Here is a 19495-nt window from a genome sequence, read left to right as displayed (position 1 = left end):
GGGGGGGGGGGGGGGGGGAGGTTAGCCCACTGTGCCTAGTAAGCCATGCTAAGACTCCGTTGTAATGTTGAATAAAACATAAGAAATTTAAAAGTGAGTTCTTAAAGGGATAGGAGTCACACAAGGTCACAAAACCGATGCTGTACCACACCGGTACTTCACACATGATTTAGGACTCAGAGGCTGCCCCTAGTCTCCCAGGAGTTTTCATCTAGCTTAGGCATCAAGACTTAGCATATAAGGAACAGTCAAGAGGCACAATGCGGAATGAAAATGTCCAAATGCCATAGAAAAGCACTGCCTGTGTGCTGAAATAATCAGGAAAGGATTGAGGAGGAAAGATCATCCCCTTTTGGTTATTTTAACAGGGCTGTGACACGGTATCCCGCAAATCACAGTTCTGGTAGCACGCGTTCCCAGAGCCAGATACCCACTGGCACAGACAGATTTCCCAGGGGGCTAGGGCACGTGGGGACAACCATTCCAATTATCGCATCTGTGAGAAAAAGAGAGAAAGGAGATACTCATCTCTGAGTCTAGTTTCTCTGAACTCTACGTAGCCTCTGGACACATTTTCTGGGAACATACACATATTTGCTTATAGATACTTTGAAAATTCTGCATAGACAAAAGATGCTCTCCAAGATCCATTCCTCTCAAATAGTCTACCTCTGTATTTCCTAGTTCATGACTCTGAATGGCAGGGGATAAGCCCAAGAATTAAAATGCTGCCTGCCTGATCTACCCTAGAGGCTTTGCAAACCTCACCTCCTTACATGGACACACATTTTCCAATTGTGGGAAGAGAATCCAAAATCAGACTTGTGAAGCCAGCCCAGAAATCCTTATGAAAACCGAAGCACAGTGATCAGGCTTTCTGTTTGGTGACAGGCTGAAAAGATATGGTGTCTGAGATGCAAAATCAAGGAGATAAACTGGGTTATCTTATTCTCATATCAGAATATGTCTTGTATAGAACATCCTGTTACTGTCTGAAGACAAGGCCACTGAAATGGCAGTTGTGTTCATACAAGTATACAACTAGCATTTGCTTGAATAATCTGGTTGTCTGCCATTTTTTATAGAAATGAATAGAAAAAAAATAATAAAAGGCGTTGAATTATCCCATTTGCTTTCCTCAGTGCCAAAGTCAGTTAAAGATGAAGCTTGGCAATTACTGGGCTGTGGGACACAGAGTGCCTGTTTCAATAGCTTCATGACTGAAGCATCTGGCAGAGAGAAAGCAGATCCGTATCATGTGGTAAACCCTTTCTCCACTTAAAGGGCCCTTGTTTGTGTGGTGAAGTAGACAATTAATTACTTTAACAGTCTCTTATCTGACTGCCCCCTAAATCAGATTGCTTCTGCTTCACCTTTAATCTCCTCCAGCCCTGCCGTGATTCACTCCCAGCTTGGCATAGGGATCTAGTATTAGCATTCTCCAGGAGTCTTCATCTCTACTAATAAACTGTCACAGGACCATCAGTGTACCTATTATTAGAAGAGACCCTCAGATAGCATCAGAGCAAGGAAAGCTAAGTTCAGGGGTCTGAGGTCAATGGGCCATTTAGTAAATTATAAAAACTCTTCATTTCTTCTACTTATTCCAAAACACAGATAACAGTGGCCATAAAAAATAATCATAGCAGTTAACACATTGAAGGCTTACTATGTGCCAGACCTGACTGCAAGAGCTTTTCAATGTATAAGGTCATCCTAGAGGGTGGAGGGTGGCGCCATGAAAATCTCCACTGTACCAATGATGAGGTGAAATACGGACTGGGTAGACAATTTGATGAAAGCACCAGCACAAAGTGGTAGTGGCCGAGGGAGTCTAGGTTCTTAACAGTTATCCTCTATTCCTCTATACCTTTGGCAACAACTCTACCTGCATTATGCAACTTCACTTTAACTGTGAATCAGGTCCCAGGTACTACTCTTGTTTACTGTCTTGTCATTAAGTTTTCTATGTCAAGTTTTGGTCTTTTTAGCTGAACCCAGATAAAAGGTGGCACAGGCAAGAGAGGAACCCAAGAATGGAGGCGAGCAGAGTGACGGCAGAAAGGCCAGCAAGCTGGAAAGCTCACAACCCCCTGGGTACCGGGCAGTTGTGTTTCGGTCTGCCTGGAATCTCTCTTAATGTTAAACCCAAAACGCGCAGCATGAGCTGCCCTGCAGGGAGCATGCGCTGAACTCGTGGTCTCAGGAAGCCCTACTGTGCACAGGACAAGCTGCCTCTCTCCGCTTCACAGAAATAAATGAACAAGGGAAAGGGGCACTGATAGCATTTCAAAACTGCTGGAAGCACAGGTGCAGTGGACTGGTGCTAAAGATAACCACGGCATTTTACGTCTGGATCAGCAGCCCCGAGTCAACAGGTTTAGGCAGAAGTCTCAAGCTGAAACCTCAACAGGGCTAGGTGACATAGGAAGAGCACAGTGGAGTCAAATAAACAGAACTGCACAACCAACCTACTTCTACATCGTTTCTACTTAAAAAGAACCGCCAGCTAAATCTGTGGGTTCCACCACTGCTAGCATTCTCTTTGTTCGCTCTGTCCCCTGTCCAAGTGAGAATGCGATCCCAGGGAGGCACAGAGGCCTGATTCGCGCTGAGACACGACCAGTTTGCCAGACTGAAATAGACTGGTCAAAAATAGCACAGCCAGAGGCCCGAGAAAAAGGGCTTGAGGGAGGCTTAGCACAGTTCCTGAGAATAAGGACACCTTAAAATTTTAGGATAGTGTTGCATGAAATCTTTGGTTATCTGGAGTTGTCAAATCTTCCTCCCTTCTGGCTCACCCCAAATTTATTTTCATCCAAGTTCCTAAAAATCCTTCCAAAATGTCTGCCTTCTCTAACTGAAACTTTTCCTGATGATTCAGGACCAAGAAGTGCCTTAAAGGCATCAGGCCATGAATGATGAAGAGTCATGTGTAAAGCAACCAGGCTACAAGGACCCGGGGCAGAATTGGAGAGGCCGTTCCCACCTCAGCCGTGAGATCAGTTTGGGTCTTCTGGGCCCTCAGCTCGCTCCAGAATGTCCACTTACTAGGCTTGGTAAAGGAAGCTTTTATATCGGGTAAGATACAAAACACTAACAGGGATGTTTTAGAGTATTAACAACATCAAATCAGGCTTCAACAATGTAAAACAAACCCCAGTACCTTGGGGCCAAATAGTACTTTGGGACTTGGGGGGGAGGGGGCATCATTATTTATTATTGAATATCTGATATAAGCATGCAACAGAACTTGCTAACTGAAAGAATTCAGTTTAGTATTCAAAAAATGAATGCCAGGAATAGAGAGTGAGAATTAACACCTCCCCATACTTCAGTCCTCTAGTCTGTCTCTACAGGAAGCTTCTGCTACCAATGATGACAGGTGCGTGCATCTCCTTCCACACAGACGCATGTGCTACAGAACATTCTGTACCAGTTTCCCCCTTTATGATGAATGCCACCATTTTTTTAGCCAGCTGTGGAGTGCTCCTCTGCTGGTCTGGGCGGCAAGGATGCAACTACCATTTATTTAGTCAGCCTCCCACTTCAACGCATCTTGATATTTCCAAACACAAAGAAGCTGTGATTTATAATGGCCAAGTTTGGGCAGGGGCTTGGAAATTCAGTTGTTTTAACATTTAAATAGCAGATAGTCATCAGTATGACGAGCACCAACAGGTTTTGGTATTGTGGTCACCTGACTGATAACTGGTACTAGTGCTTCTAGCTACCTGAGAATAGAGAATGATTACTTAGGCAAGCTCTGTGAGATACAATTTCTTACCAATAACCTGATAGTTATTCTAGTATGGGATAAAGTTGCTTAAGTTAGCAATTTTAAACAATAATAATAAATGTGAACATGGACCATGTTCTAGGATCTGTGCTAAGAACTTTACATGTAGCATCTTAATGAACGACAAGTCAACCCTTTGAGAAGGGAACTATTATCACCACATCTTAAAAGAAGAAATGAGGCACAGTTACAATCAGGGATCACAGGACAGCAGAACTTGGATTTTTAAATGTCATCCCTGGCTTCCTTCAACCCCAATCCTGCCCATCACAACTGAACGCCCTTGGCCTGTCACATACTACTTAGTTGCCTTACTTTCCTCATCCCAAAATTATAAATAATACAAGTACCAACTTCATCAGGTTCTGGCAAAATCCCACTGCAATAATTAAATCTAACGGGATAGAGTGAGATAATAGAGTAAATGCTTAGCAGGTGGTGGTAATGCTCAGTCAAAAAGCGGTACACTGAAAGGACAACCCCTTGTAATTTTACTCTTCCCTTAAGCTCTCCCTCCCACACATTGGGGGTGGGGGAAGGGGGGGGTGCATAAATCTCACCCAGAGGAGAGTGAGCCATAAATACCTGCAGGCAGGGCACACTCAGGTTTCCTTGCCGCCTTCAGGAACATTTTAGGTCAATGGCCCTGGAAAGCACATGGCAGCACCCACACTGAGCATGCTTGGGCCAGGCAGAAGTAACGTGATCTGAGCACAGTTTTTAAAGGCAATGGTATAAATAGCCCTTTATTAATAGAGGAGCCTCACTGCCAGGTCCTCTGGCTAGAGGCCCTGCCTGGTGGGCTTTCCTCAGAATCGTGGGCAGCAGTGACCGTGTGGCTTGGCAGCAGCTGCACAAGTGTCCTCCTGTCTACCTCAAGCCTCCAATGGGTTCACTTTCCCTCCAAACCAGCCCACAATGTTATGTGGTTCGAGGCCTCCAAAATAAAACCACGGCTAAACCACCACCCGCTGCTCTGCCAGCCTGTGGTTCCCCTCTTGCTAAGTTTCCAGACTTGGGTGGCTCTGCATGGTTTAGGAGAAATTACAGCTCCAGAGAAACACGCAAGCCAGTTTATTTAGAAGCAACTGTGTGTTGACTATGATTTTTTTCTTTCTTCAGTAGCTTCCCCACATTCCCACCCTGCACGAGTGACAGTAAGAATGGTTTTCAGCACAATGGCTGCTTAAGGCCCACCTCTGCGCGTGCCCTGGCAGGAGGGAGGGCACAAAGACACATACAAAACAGCAAATAGCACAAGATGCACATTCCCCTGTCTTGAATGCAACAGGAGTTCTGCGGAAGGAGACCAGCCATTGTATGAGGGAGAAGGGAAGCTGATCAGAGGCTAGCATGGGTCTGCACAAGGCGTCTGGAGAAATGAGAGGAAATATTCTGAATGTAAAAGGTAAAGAACGCTGTAAGAAAGCAACATAAGGAGATAAATTCTGGATTTTCTTGATTAAAATCTTTAATGGAATGTTGCAGGTTAAGATGTGGGAACTTAGTGTAGTGCAGCTATTGGGTCAAACACACAGATTTTAAAATCAAAAGGATTTGAATTCACTTCTCAGCTTTATTTACCATGTAACATTCTCCTCTATAAGATGGGGAAAAGGGTGTTGTAAAGTAAAGAATTTCTATCACAAAGTTTGGTGGTATAGGAAGCAGCATTCACCAAAGGTTTATCACAGAGTTGCTATGATTGCTGTGACTGTTATGGGAGAAATTTATTTTTAGGGCTCACTACCAGCACTGGCATTGAAGAACAGGTGGAAGTGAGAGGCTCTGTTTTAGATCCGGTGGTGTGTCAGTTCCCCAAGGGGCTGAGGGTCAAGGGAGTCAAAGAAAATGAAAGCTGAAAACCTGGGGAAAGAGGGCTGGAGAAGAAAATGAAAATGCTTATGGGAGCACCCCCAGGGGGTGGGGAGGTCAAAGAACCAAAGGCGGCCTACTCAGCCCTCTAGGACCCATCCAGCCCTGGCCTCACAACTGGGCCCGGTGGTCCCCAGCCTGTCCCTCCCTTGAGGGCCTGTGTACAGAATCACCCACCACACTCACATCTACTCAGACATCACCTCCCTGACCAACCTGGTTCTGACTGCCCCTCCAAAAAAAAATCCTCACACTACCCTGTTCAATTTGCACACTTTCCCAAATTCTTAACACTTATCCGCACAGTCCTATACACAGTGTCCTGGTTTAATTCACAAGCATCCCCATCTTGATATAACAGCTGCGAGAGAAGAGGTTGGCCTATAGGGCCAGGATGTATGAGGAGGAGCATGGCACTCATGGGGGTGACCAAAAATTTTGGTGACCAGGATAAAGACTATTTTAATGCAGTTATTTTTTGAAACATTTTTTTTAAATGAACATTAAAAAAAATCCAGGAGGAAAAAAAATCAAAGTTTAACATCCAAACAGGATAAGTGAGAGTACTAGCCATACTGAAACCTGAGGCAAGAGAAAACATCAGGAACACTGACTCTGCCTTCCTGTCCCCATTTAAACATTTTACATTTTATCCACAAGGTTTTTGGCATTCATTTTGATTTTGTCATATAATACAGCAAAACATCCTGCCATTTGACACTCCTTAAATTTTGCACCTAAGTTGAGCACCTCACTTGCCTCACCCTAGTCCCTGGTGTGTTTATTTCTTATTCACTCTGGTACCCAGAGCTGTGCTGGCACATAATAAGCACTCAAGTAAATAGTATGAGAATTGATGATGCCAACTATCATGCCCAGCTCCGACTATCATTTCTGAGAGTTTCTTCCAATTCTGATACTGCTTTAACCTTTTTATAACACACACGGAAGTCATAAATGCCAATTTGAAGAATCTAGAAATGAGGGAAAGGAATGAAAATATTTTACAAGTTGTACGAGCTGATGAAATTCAATTTCCTTTAGATAAATCATCAACAGTGGAATCCAAAAATAAACGAAAACTCATCAGTTATATTAACCAAATGTGAATATAACTTAGCTAAATATATCCAATAAAAATATCTAAAAGCATAAGCACCAGTGAATGATTTCTGGAATATGTAGTAATTTTACAAAAAAAAATTCAAAAATTTTTAATTTACATGATAAATATTCAAAAGGCTAAGAAGGAAACAATATACTAGCTGATCCCAAATTTATGAGTATATAGGTATATATTTTTCATAAGGTATTCATGTTTATGTTTGAGAGATAATCCTGGTGTTTTCAATTAGTCTTTATATACTTCTACAATTTCCAAATTTTCTGCAGTGAGTATGCATCACTTATCTTAAGTTTCTGTCAAATCCCTTTGGAGCTAAAACTGCACGATATCCATGTTAAAAGCAGAATTCTTTACATTAACTAGAAAAGACTAAGGCCTGATTTAAAGGACACTACAAGAGGTAGCAACTCTTGAGTTCCATAGACTCATGCCCAGCTCTGACTACAGGCAGAAGGGGAAAGGTAAGACTCTGATAATCCATTTTCTCACTCAATGCCCCTGCTGAACAAGCTACACCACCTCCTTGGGAACTGTGGGAAAGGACTAACTGGCCTGGTGGTTACCCCAGCTGGTCCACCAGGGAGACTCCTCCAGCTAGTCCCCCAGTGAGACACCCACCATGTATAACACCACATCTACTGAACTGTAATACAACCATCACTGACTGCCTAGGAAGAGTGGGCTGTGGTGAAGGGCAGATAAATAAGTAGCCTAATTGTCACTATGGCCTCGACACAATATTCTCCCCTATTAGTTTAGACTGCTGGTCCAGGGTAAAGAGATGCTGCAGTAAGAGAGCATTTCCCTGATATGAGCAACTGAGCCCCCCACTGCCCACCCCCACAGGTTTGGGGGGAAGTACTTACACTTCTTGTAGATTTGGCAAGTCCTCAAAGTCAGTAGGGTCAATCTCAGAAATTTTGTTATAACTCAGGTTTCTGGTAAAAGAACAAAAAGGAAAAGATAATTAAATCATCTCTCAGCATTGCACCCAAAAGTAAGGAATCTTATGCTTTCCCACACACACACACACACACACACACAAAACCCTCATCATTGTTCCATCTCATGCTTTATTTTAATTAACCTCATTAATACTGAGATTTACAGATAACCCTGTCCCCACCTGCGTCCATATTAAGAAGTCACAGTGAAAATCTCAATGCATTTGAGTTTGGCTAAACCCCTTAACAAGGTCTAAAGGAAGTCTAAAGTAAGCCAGTTCACTCCCTATGGTGCTCGTCCAAATGCCGTGCACCATATCAAATCCAAGGCCATCCTTAGAGGCATTTTTTTGTGATTCGTGTTTCACTAAAGCAACAAACCACCGAGAAAAGGAAAAATAAAAAATGGGGAACTGACCTGCATGTGAAAATCACTGGCTGTCAACCAGAGATAACATATGGCAAGGTGGAAATATTTTTGGTTGTCACAACTACAGAAAAGGGAGTAGGGAGGTGTGGGTTGCTACTGGCATCTAGTGTGTAAACGTAATGAATGATCCTCAACATCCTATAATGCTGTTATAAGGAAAAGTTCTTAACAACTATCAGTTGCCGAGCACTGAGTGTCAACACAACATTCAGAGGTTGAGAAAGCCTGGTCTAAGCAAGAACTTAACAATAAAAGTTGCTCAGATGCAGAATCAATGTTGAAAGCATTATTTAGAAAGAGAACAGTATGAGAGTCTAATCATACGATCATTTATAAACACAGTTTTTTCCTACCATAAATGAACATTAGGAATGACAGTTACACAGGAGAGAGCAGTCATGCTCACAGGTAATTCATGTTGGTGTTGGCCAAAGGCAGTGAAGATCACAGGTAAGCAACCTCTGAGATGACAGCATCTGTCCCAATTGTTCAGAATTACATCTTTTCCTCCTTTATTTCCCCAGCTCTGGCTCTGAAGGCAGAAGCCTTTAGAAGCCAGCTGGTAAGTGTTCAATCAGCTGGACTTCGATCACCTCTCAACCCAGACCTGTTCCAAGTTTCAGGAATAGAATCCACATTAAGTGTGTTGTAAATAGGCACTAACTTCTCATCATGCACTGTCCCTTACTCTGGACCACCCAAAATCCACCCAGTCTGTGTATCCTCTAGAGATTAAGTTGTAATCTCAGCAATTAATTTCACTGATGTTTCTGTCAATTAACAGGACTACAAATAATGAATTTAAAGCCTAACTCTTCAGCAGCACAACCTCACAAAAGTGGCAGCTCCCTTTTAAACTTCCTCCAGAGACTTTACAATCAATAATAACCAAGAACTCATAGCCCTAGTCCACTCTTAAGACATTCATCTAAATAAAAGCCAAACTACACTTGAAATTAATGGTGTATCTGCATTCATGGCACAGCCTGAATAAAAGCAATTTTTCCAGAGAGTATATGACCATAAAAATTGAAGGTGATAATTTTTTAAAACACATACTGAAATCAAATGTGAACTTGTCTTGTTTGGGGTTGGGTACACTGACATTGACAGGGTAGGCCTAGAATTTTCTTACATTGGAGAAAAGTCTAAACAAGTTAAAATTTTCCTTTTATTGTGGGCACATTACCATGGAAAAAGGAAATACTGTTTCTGAATCGACAGACACTATGAGTTTATAGTGACTAATATACCAGGGAGCTGTTAAGCTGGAGGTAACATCAGAGAAAAGACCTAGAAACCACAAAACCAAGAACCTAGAAGGCAATCAAGCAGATGACACCTGCCAGGTGTGGGATGAAGCTGAGAGCCTGTTGCCACTGCCACTAAAGGAGCCCTTGCTTCTGCCTCCACAGAGAGTGGAGCAGACCAACCTTCTCAGTTCTCAAGAGAAGCTCAAACTTTGAATTCTTAAATTAAATCTCTCCAATTCTTAAAAAAAAAAAAAAAAGTGATCTTGAATGGGTTGGGGGGAACCTCTTTGCAAGGCCTTCCTGAAGATCACCAGCGATCTACCTGAAGATCACTGATCAACGTTCAGTGAAGGACTCATTTCTGACTAACATATTTAGCCTGAGAGGAGCTGGAGCTCACAGGAGTCAGCTCTCTGACAATTAACTGGAGCTTTGCTTTGAACAATCTTCAAGAAAATCACTCCCCTCACTGTAGCCCACAAGTGTCCATATTCTTCAGAAACTTAGTGTTAGAGGAAAACCATTTTCAATCATTATACCCCTTGGTACACTTTTCCCTTAGAGAGCAGACAAAATGTATTTACACTTCAAAAATGTTTAGGTCCTGATTTTGAAGAAAAGGCTACTTGAGAAAAGGGTCTTCCCTAAGCTAGTCTTATCAAGAAGCTAGTGTTACCAGGAATAACAGGGAGATTCCAGTAAATAACAATAAAGATGAAAATATCCTTAAGTGGAACCTCAAGCTTTCTTTGGACCAGTCTGGATGCAGTGACTTTCCTATTTTCAATGAACTAGAAAAGTCATATCAACACACCATGGTTCTCAGACTGACTCAAAAGAAATTCTCCTTTATAGGTGCTTATTATCAATACACACAGACAGAATTGAAGCTCAGGTCCCCTGGAACAGCTTCTACATTTGGACACAGAGATGCCCATCTTTATTTGTGAAAAGTGACTAGTCCCAAAAACCGAGCTTTACTGGGGAAAAGGGGCAATATTTACTGTACTGTCTGTCACATACATAATGTAAAATAAAACCCTCAAAGACATTTTCTTACTTTCTTGTGTCTGGGAGACAAACTCCTAGCATAATATACTTTTTATGGTGGTAAAATACTTGTAACATAAAACTAATCATCTTAACCATTTGTAACTGCATAGCCGAGTAGCATTATGGTCTCATTGTTGTATAACAATCCCTAGAACTTTTTCATTTTTTCTGCAACTGAAGCTCAGTTCCCTGTAAACACTAACTCCCCATCTCCCTCTTCCCCAGGTCTGACAAGCTGCATTCTACCCTCTGTCTTGAGGAATCTTAGTTTTCTAAGTATAAATACATGAAACCATACAGCATCTGTCCTTTTGTGTCTTGCTTACTTCACTTAGCATAATATAATCAAGGTTCATTCCTTCCTCTTTAGGGCTGAATAATATTCCACAGTATGTATATTTCACTTATCCATTCAACAACAGTTGGGCACTGTTTCCACCTTTTGTTATTATAATGCCATAAACATTGTATTTTTTTAATGTAGTATTTATGGACATAGTTTTTCCAGCATGGTTTTTAAATAATACTTTCTTTAACCCTTGACTATATGCACACTTACAGCATTCATTTCTCATGGATTGAGAAATACATTTACACTTGCAGAGAAGGGGATCATATCAAATCTTAAGACTAAGAAGGAGTTAATCAGTGAAAAACCTTTAATGAGGCCTTTCTTTCAGGTGGCAGCTGACATGCACACAAATCTAAAGCATCTCACTTATTTCTACAAACACCATGCACCCCTTACCAGGCCTGACATCTGAATGTTATCTTCAGATGAAGGCTTCAGATTCTCCTGTCAAAACAATTCATCTGTCAGCAGGACAGATGCTGTCAAAAGTATTTCTGCACCTTTCAGTAGCAGAGAGAGAGGAAAGAAACCTCAGGGAATCTAGTTACTGCCAATTGCAGCTTTCATTAAACATTTTGTCAGCCATTGTCATAACACAAATTTTCCCTGTTCTCTTACAAAGGGAGTGCAGATCTTCAAACAATTGAGCCTAGCCAAAGATATTCTTTCAGTTAATCTGCTGAAAGATGACCGTCCGGCCCACCGTTTGCAGAACACACAAGAGGCACCTCTGTGAGAAGAGCTCAGATTTTATCCCAGTTTTATCTGTGTCTGAACAGCATGCTGTTTAACAGTGCACAACAATCTGCTTGCTGAGCAACTTTTATGATACGATTCCCTACCCTAAGCGCACAGAAACAGACGTCTTTATATAGCTGAACAATCTCTACAAATGGACAGCATAAACCAATTTGATAGCCCCTATTTAACCATGGGGCTATTGACATTCATATTTAAAATACTGAGGATCACATAAAATTAAGAATGTGTCGCACCAGCCACATACCCAGCGTTTAGCAACCGTGTGTGGACAGCAGCTTCTATGCCCCACACTGCAGACAGAAGTCACTTCCCTCAGCACCAAAATTTCTATTAAACTGTGCTTTATCGAAATCATGGAGCAACCAACAAGTATTTCTAAAGCACGAAATAATCAACATACATTTTACATGAATGCCACCTACAGAAGACATTTGAATTAAAAAAAAAAATTCCTAGTAACTCAAAGAGTTGTTGAAATGTGGTAGAGATTGGACAATAGTATTAGCCACTGTCTTTTAGGTGCACAAAGTCTTCAACCATCCCCACAGAGGAAAGACCCTTGAAAGCTCCATTAACTAGGAAGATACTCTCGTTAAAAAAAAATAAAACCCTCTGAGTGTAATTCTATAGGCTTAATCAGTATTTACATAATCTGACCAGCATCTTCCTGGATTACAACCAGAACCACATATTACAAACTTGGCAAATGCTATCCAAAGCTGGCAAACAATAATTCATTGACTCTTTGCAAGTTGAGGGATAAAAAGTTCCGTTTACTTTTAAGTAAGTTGTGGTGAGGAAATAAGCCCAACATCGTTAGACAACATAATTAGCACTTCATCCCCCCAAACAGGCACTGCTCATAGACCACTGACTCTACAGGCAAAACCTCTCCTGGGAAGCGCAAGGCTTACTTTTCAACATTAACAAGAACCATAACTCAAAGTAGCAGGAGCAGTAAGTCCTAAATCTGCGACAAGCACTCCCTAGGGAAGGAGGTTTTCATATTCAGTTTAGTTTCGAGGCCAGCCTATTTCCCATTACTCAACACTGTCTGGACACTGAACGTCACAGTACTTTACATATTTTAAACTTTCTGATATTTGCTCAACTGAATAATACAGCTGGAAGGAAAGTGTAAAGCAATCCAATGATCCAGCACCTGGGCACTATGTGGCACCCGGGGTTAGCTGGCCTGGGACCTCTTGTTTCTTGGGAAAAGGTGGGTTCCAATTGTACGTCTAACAGCAACTTCAGAAACGGTTTTGTTTGCTGCTCACTGAAAAAAAGGAGCTAGCTGCTTGGGACTAACTTCGGGAAAAAAAAGTGATTTGTCCTTACACATTTCAAGGGGTGCAAATGAATAGGAACATACACATTGTTGAAGATATTTAGTCCTTTTAGCTTTTAAGGCTATTTCTGCAGCATTTTTACCTTCTGAGGAATTACTGTGTGGTACACACCATGTTCCAAAGAAATTACCTCTCTATATTCTCAAGACCTATTATAAGATTTTATGAGAATAAGATTTCTTTTTAAATTTAAAATATTATATATCCTATTTTTTCCTCTACTGCGATGCTTTCCCCTCATTAACCAAAACCACAACTGAACACACTCATAACATACACTAAAGACTTACAGCAAGAAAATGATAAAACTGCATCTCAAACTGGAATTATTCCTCTGGCATCTTCCCCCAAGCTTCTCCTCTCAGGAGAAGGTTCTGTACTTGCTGCATCTCTCCAGTAAATCAGTCAAATATTCCTTAAACTGGGATTAGAAAACACAACATGGTCTGCAAATAATCCAATGAAAAATCAATTCAATAGATGGAGCTCTTCATGTAACCTTCTGTTCACTTATGTTTAAGAAAGTCAGTTATGAGTCACAGTTACATCAATTTTTGAAAATGTTACACTGACAATTCTCTATGCAATTGAGACCTAGAGGCAACTCACAAGAAATAATTAGTCCTATACAGACACCAGGTTACAACCTGCTTGTTTTCCTTAAAATCAGGTACAGAAATCAGTGTGGCCTTTATGTCCTAACACCAGAGACATAACCTGGGAGCTGTCACCCAGGCTTGCCTCTAGCCCCGTGGGTCTTACCTGTGCTGATCTAGCCCCACCTGTGGTTAACCAAATGCAGGTCTAGATCTTTGTTCCTTAGCACCCAACAGATGTCAAATTCAACAAATACTTATTGTTTGTCTACAATTGTACTGGTGCTGTGATAAATTCTGATACAAATTAGGATAAGATCTAGTCTGTGGCCTTAATGAGTTTACAACCCACTGGTCAGGTAAGATGCCAGACCAAATAATTACAGCCAAAATCTCTCATATAGCAAGCCCCTCTGAGTGGTAGACCCAGAGATGCAAACTTGTGGCTCTTGGGCCAAAGACAGGTTGCAGGGAAGTTTATTTCTTAGGTTTGTTTGGAGAAATATAAAATTTTCACTAAAAACAAAAAAAAATTCCGATTCTCTTGAATATAGTCTTTGGACCTGTATTCTTGACAACAGCAATTAGATAGATCTATCTGGGAAGCACTCCCGTTGACCACAGACCTCCTGGCTCCCACTGTCTCACCCAGGACCTCTTACTCATTTGCAGCATCTGCCTGGCCCCTGGAAGTATCTGAGCTGGTCATGCCTGGGAATGATGCCCCTGAATCTACATATCATTCTGGACAAGACCAATTATAATGAGAAAGGTTTATCACAAAACACACGGCCTTAGCTAAACCTGAAAAGCAGAACAGCCTGATTTTTAAGGAAGAGCACCAGGAAATAGTAGCAGAAAAGTAAGGTAAGATTTGGAGGGGAAGAATTTTTTAAAAAAGAAAAAAGTAATGGCCCTCCCTGGTGGCGTAGCGGGTTAAAGTACTGCACTGAGAAGCTAAAGCCACTTCCGCATGAGTTCCATTCCCGCCTGCCCCGGAGGTGACCACATGGCATGGCAGACCTCTCCTGGCCCACCTGCTGCTCCCCTCAGCAGTGTCCTTCGTCGATCTGCCTGTTCTGCTCCCCACTCTGTCTCTGGTAAAGCCTCTCATTGCCCCTGAGCCTCTGGCCTGTACCCCAGTTCTGTCTGTACAAATAAAATAAATCTTAAAAAAAAAAAGTAAAAAAGCCAAGAGGTCAGTAGCTCCCAAAAAGGGGAGTGGAAGACAGGAGGTGTTAAAGCAGAGTTGAGAAGAGTGTCCCCTTATTTGTCAGCACCAACACCCTCCGGGAAGCTGAGCCCAGGGTTCTAGACACCTCAGGGCCAGGTCCCTTGTGAATTTGATTCTACAGGACTATGGCAGCTGATTTCCACAGGTACAGAGGGGCTACTAACTCATCTACTTAAACTTTGGACCAAAACGGTCATGAAGCCCACTATCACTACAAGCAGTCCACATTTTCTTTTTCTATATGACATCCCTCAAAACAGGAGAGATCTGTTTTCCTGCCAAAAAGTTAGTGTGTTCATAGAGAAACAAAGTAACCTGGTGTGACTGTGGTTTCTTATTCCTGCAGTCTCATCCTTTGGTTTTGAGGGTGGTACTAAGAGGAAAAGGCACAAATGTCCCATGATAGTCTCATTAAATATGGTGAGTGCATCATTAACCTCTAAAGATTAATTAATAACATGGACACTCTGGTTATACCAACTCTGTGTAGTCCACAGGTACTCTACAAAGGTAAACTTTGTTGAGCTGGGAATTGCTGTGACCGATCCTCCTACAAACCGGCCAGAAAAGAAACACTACTACTGTCCTATCGGGCAGGAAAGAGGTGCCTATAGTCATTATTTGGTTTTTCTATTAGGGAAGTGGTTTTCCGGAGTCTTGGAAATGGGAGTGGGGGGAAGGTGTCAAGAGTGAGACCACGTTATCACTTCTCTATCATCTCTGAAAAGGAATCACAAGCTCACCCGTTCAGAAAATCCTTTCACCCTCTACAGGGCTTTCTGAACCATCACCTCTGCCATAGGTCCCTTTCACCCTGCGGGTACCATCCAGCACACAGCTTCATCTCCACCTCCCAAAAGTGGCCATTGTGGGAGCAGAAGGGAGTCGGTGCCACCAAACCAGCTCCCTCCACAACCTCTGCACTGTCCTGGCTTTCTGTCTCCTGGCACCAGAGGCTCCAGCCAAAGCACAGGGTTCATCAGCCAAGACTAGGAGAGGTAGGAACATGTGCTCATCTCAGGTTGACATACTTAGAGCTGGGAGCTCTCACAGGGAGAAAAGTCAGGCTCTATGGAGGCAGGAAATGGAGAATTCTGCTTCTATAGTAAAAACAAGTCAGGCAAAAGGGACAGGAAATGAGGAACACATTCATACGGAGGCTAAATTTGGCATCCTTGGTTTGGTGTTTTGCAAAATCTACCAGTGCCCCTTCGGCTACAGGTTAGTTTTCTCTTCTCACCTCTCAAGTTCTACTCCTGGACCCCACAAAGGTCCACATTCAGGACAAAACTGATTCTCCATTTGACACTGAGTGATTTCACTCATTCCCTGCCTATACTAGAGGGCACCATGGAACATTACTAAAGGAGAGGAAAACCGAGCCTCATGAAAAGTACTCCTGGTTACAAGAACAAGATGGCCAAATTCCACACATGTCTTTTTGGGAGAACATATAGTGAGGACTTCATTGGGAAAAAGGCAGGAGGAAATTCTATACCAATGACCCTGAGTCTTCAGAAATGAAGCCTTCAAGAATGTGTTGCTTCCCCTGAGGTCAACAGACACATGCTAAAATATTAATAACAAACCCAAACCCCTTCTCTCCATCCAAGTCATTACCTACCCTGTGACACTCTCGTCTAGGAGCTTACTAAGGCTGGGGAAGGATCAAGGCATTCTGTGAGTTTTAAAATTCTCATTTCAAACAACTTTCCAACATATTTCAGTCAATGAAAATACTAGTATAGAACTCTCATGTTACAAAAATGTATGCCAAAAGATAAAACAAACAAACAAACAAAACTTTGTGGTAACCCACTTCTGGACATGTGTAATAATCAAAGTATTTCTGTTGTTAAATAAATTTAGAGAGCAATGTAAGATAAATATTTTTGGGTTACAGGGTAATCAATATATAGTAAGTTGCCTGTTTGTCCCCATTAAAAGGGAGGTTAAAGGAAATGGAAGGTTTTTTAAAGTAAATACATCTGTACAAACAGCAGCTTACCTTACTGTTATCAGCATCTCTTTCCTTCCCCACCCACACACAAAAAAATGTTCAGGGACAAATGACATAAGTGGGTGTAACTGCCTTCCTAAGCTAGAGCTGCTGGTAATGAAAATCCTTTCTGAGAAGACAGATGGTGGTAGGCTTGTTTTCTGGAGTCCTGTATCAGCCTCCACTAGAACTTATGAGCATCTTTTATTTTTCCAACTGAAACCATACTCATTACTCATCAAAGTCTCTCACAACTCTTTGTGCCTATTCAAAATACAAGCATCCAAAATCTAAAATAACACTTCAGACTTACTTGAATTTAATATTCTTCATTACCAATGAATTAAGACACCTTCAAAGAATACCAAATATTCTCGGTATTACATTCTCTTCTAGGGTTCAACATCATCTTTTAGGTTTCAAATATTTCAGTGTATTTTCTAGGTTTAGCCTCTCTTCAGGTTACCTCAAAACTTAAAAAATGAAAGTCATTCAAATGCAATAGACAGAAACAAAATCAAGCAATTTCGAAAAATGAGATTCACCCACAACTTTTCAGGAATACATCTTCTGTATTACATGGTGGCACAACAGTGTCTCTAGCTAGGTATTTGAAAGAAAACAGTTTTAAAAGGTCAGCCTCCTGGCTAACAGTTAAGTCACAGACTTTATTAGCTAGCTTATCGACTTGGGATCTTGTTCTGTCAATTTTTCCATTGGGCTTTTTAAAGTGCATGTGTCATGAAAAGTCAAGCTGAAGTCAAAAGGCAAAGTTTTCTTTTTACAGCGCTTAGTTGTCATGAAATACTGTGAACTCAGACACCTAAGTGTGCTGTTTTCCAGCTGCCTCGTTTTTCCTGGGTTCTGATAGCTGAAGTTGCTGAGAAGACACAAAAGCACAGTTGAACAACCACACGTTATCTCGGCATGCCTGTTTTACACAGATTCCTTCTGCTTTTAGAATATAGAACGTATCACTGAAATCACCAGTGCAGAGAATGAGGTGACATGTGATCTCCATCTTTGATATATTAAAGTTTCCTAACAATGAATGGAAAACTAGCATTGAATGAAAAAGACATTCACAATATACTTTCATTTCTTCATTTCTTTTGTTTTTTTTTTTTTTGTTTTTTGTTTTTTAAGCACTTACGAACAAGACCTCTAAGAAAGAGACCTTCCCTCTTGTACATGGTCCATCCATATTACCAAAGTACAATTTAACACCAAGAGTTCCCTGCCTCCCTGCCCTTCCTGACACTTAACAGTTCCAGGTAATTTACTCTCAAAGGTGCCCTTAAAGGATGGGTCCCAGCAGTAAACTAAACTTGTTCTACTCAACCACCTAGTGAACACTGATACCTATGGGATGTGAATTGTTAAAGTAAAAAACCAGAAAAAATGATTTAAAACCCTACCAAACACCAGTTATAAGGTGGAGCCCCAGTAACAGGCTGGAGAACCCTAAAAAACACCATGTGCACTTCCAGATGCTCCAACCCAGGGTATGCAAGGGATCAATTCCCATCTCAGCGGGAAATCAAGGCCTCACTAGTCCCAGATACCAATGAGATCACTGGGGAGGCAACTGCCTTAGGAACTAGTAGGGCCACTCCTTTGCCTAACATCTTCTAGCATCTCTCCTTTTGATAGAATGAAATAATCAAATTTGGGCTGGTTAAAGTCTCTGCTCAGTTTGTCCTAGTCATGTAACTCATGACAACTTCCCTCTGATAAAATATATCCTTTGAAGCTAGAAGTCTGGAGGGGAAGGTTCATTTGTTCCTCCATGCTAACAAAATTGGTATCATACTAAACCCTCTTTGGTTAGAGGCCAGTTTGATTCAGTGCCCTAAGATGTAGGAGGACCAATGTATACTTTGCAATTGGAGCAGTTAGTCTGATAAGGCTTTCAGTTGTGAGACTCTACCCGTTCTCCAGCAAGCAGCCCCTGGGCTAGCTTTCCTCTCTCCTCACTCCTCCACACTTGGTCCTGAAATACCATCAAAACAAATACCCAGTTCTCCAATCCCAGATCCAGTCCTCTTGGGCACACAAGCATGACTCTGCAAAACTATGCTGGCAACTACATTTACTTGCAGTAAACTCAACCATGATCAATAAGCCAAAGCAGGTTGGATTCAGTTAGGCTTAAGTTTGCACAAGCACAAAGAGAAAGCCACCCACTCTCAAACCCCCAAAAGCTCTTGCAGAAAGCACCTGCACAAACTCGTCAGGGTGGTTTATAAGGTCACAAGTGCCTCAGAAAAGATCTTTTATTCCTGGAGCATGAGACAAATGGTAGGCCTGTCACACTGCTGGTGTCAATATTTATTTAAGACCTCGGTATTCACGATGGTATAAACCAGGCACTTTTTCAATTCACTCATTCACGTAATTTGCCACTACAAAGCCCCAAAACAGAGATTCATTTACAGCTTGAATTTCTTTTCTTCCATTTCCATAGAGGAGGCTGGCTGCGGGGGCCCACAATATATATCAGCAATAATCCCAGCAGTTTGAATAAAGCCTTCACTATATTTCAGAACTGCCAATATCAAATGGCCTCGCACCCAAGGACAATAAAGAAATAGGGATGGGAATCAAAGCCCTGCTGCATTCTCTCTTCCCATGGCATGCATGTTTTCGGCACTGAAAGTGAGCAAAGCCTAGACCCTGCAATAAAGTAACTGAACCCCCAGAACCACACCCCAGCATTT

At 41.8% G+C, this 19495-nt stretch overlaps 1 protein-coding gene across 1 annotated transcript in view; it reads right to left on the bottom strand.

Annotated features, from left to right (window-relative positions):
• The window catches only part of LRIG1 (leucine-rich repeats and immunoglobulin-like domains 1), a 103381-nt gene that overhangs the window by 59707 nt on the left and 24179 nt on the right, over nucleotides 1–19495 (bottom strand). The window contains exon 2 of the mRNA XM_004676554.2: nucleotides 7667–7738. Coding sequence (XP_004676611.1) covers nucleotides 7667–7738 — 72 coding nt within the window. The remainder of the gene's footprint in view (nucleotides 1–7666; nucleotides 7739–19495) is intronic.

The sequence above is a fragment of the Condylura cristata genome, unplaced genomic scaffold (assembly GCF_000260355.1).
Source record: "Condylura cristata isolate star-nosed mole 26May11 unplaced genomic scaffold, ConCri1.0 scaffold00004, whole genome shotgun sequence".
NCBI lineage: Eukaryota > Metazoa > Chordata > Mammalia > Eulipotyphla > Talpidae > Condylura > Condylura cristata.
The sequence above is the reverse complement of the archived record's forward strand: the minus strand, read 5'-3'. Positions and strand labels throughout refer to the sequence as shown.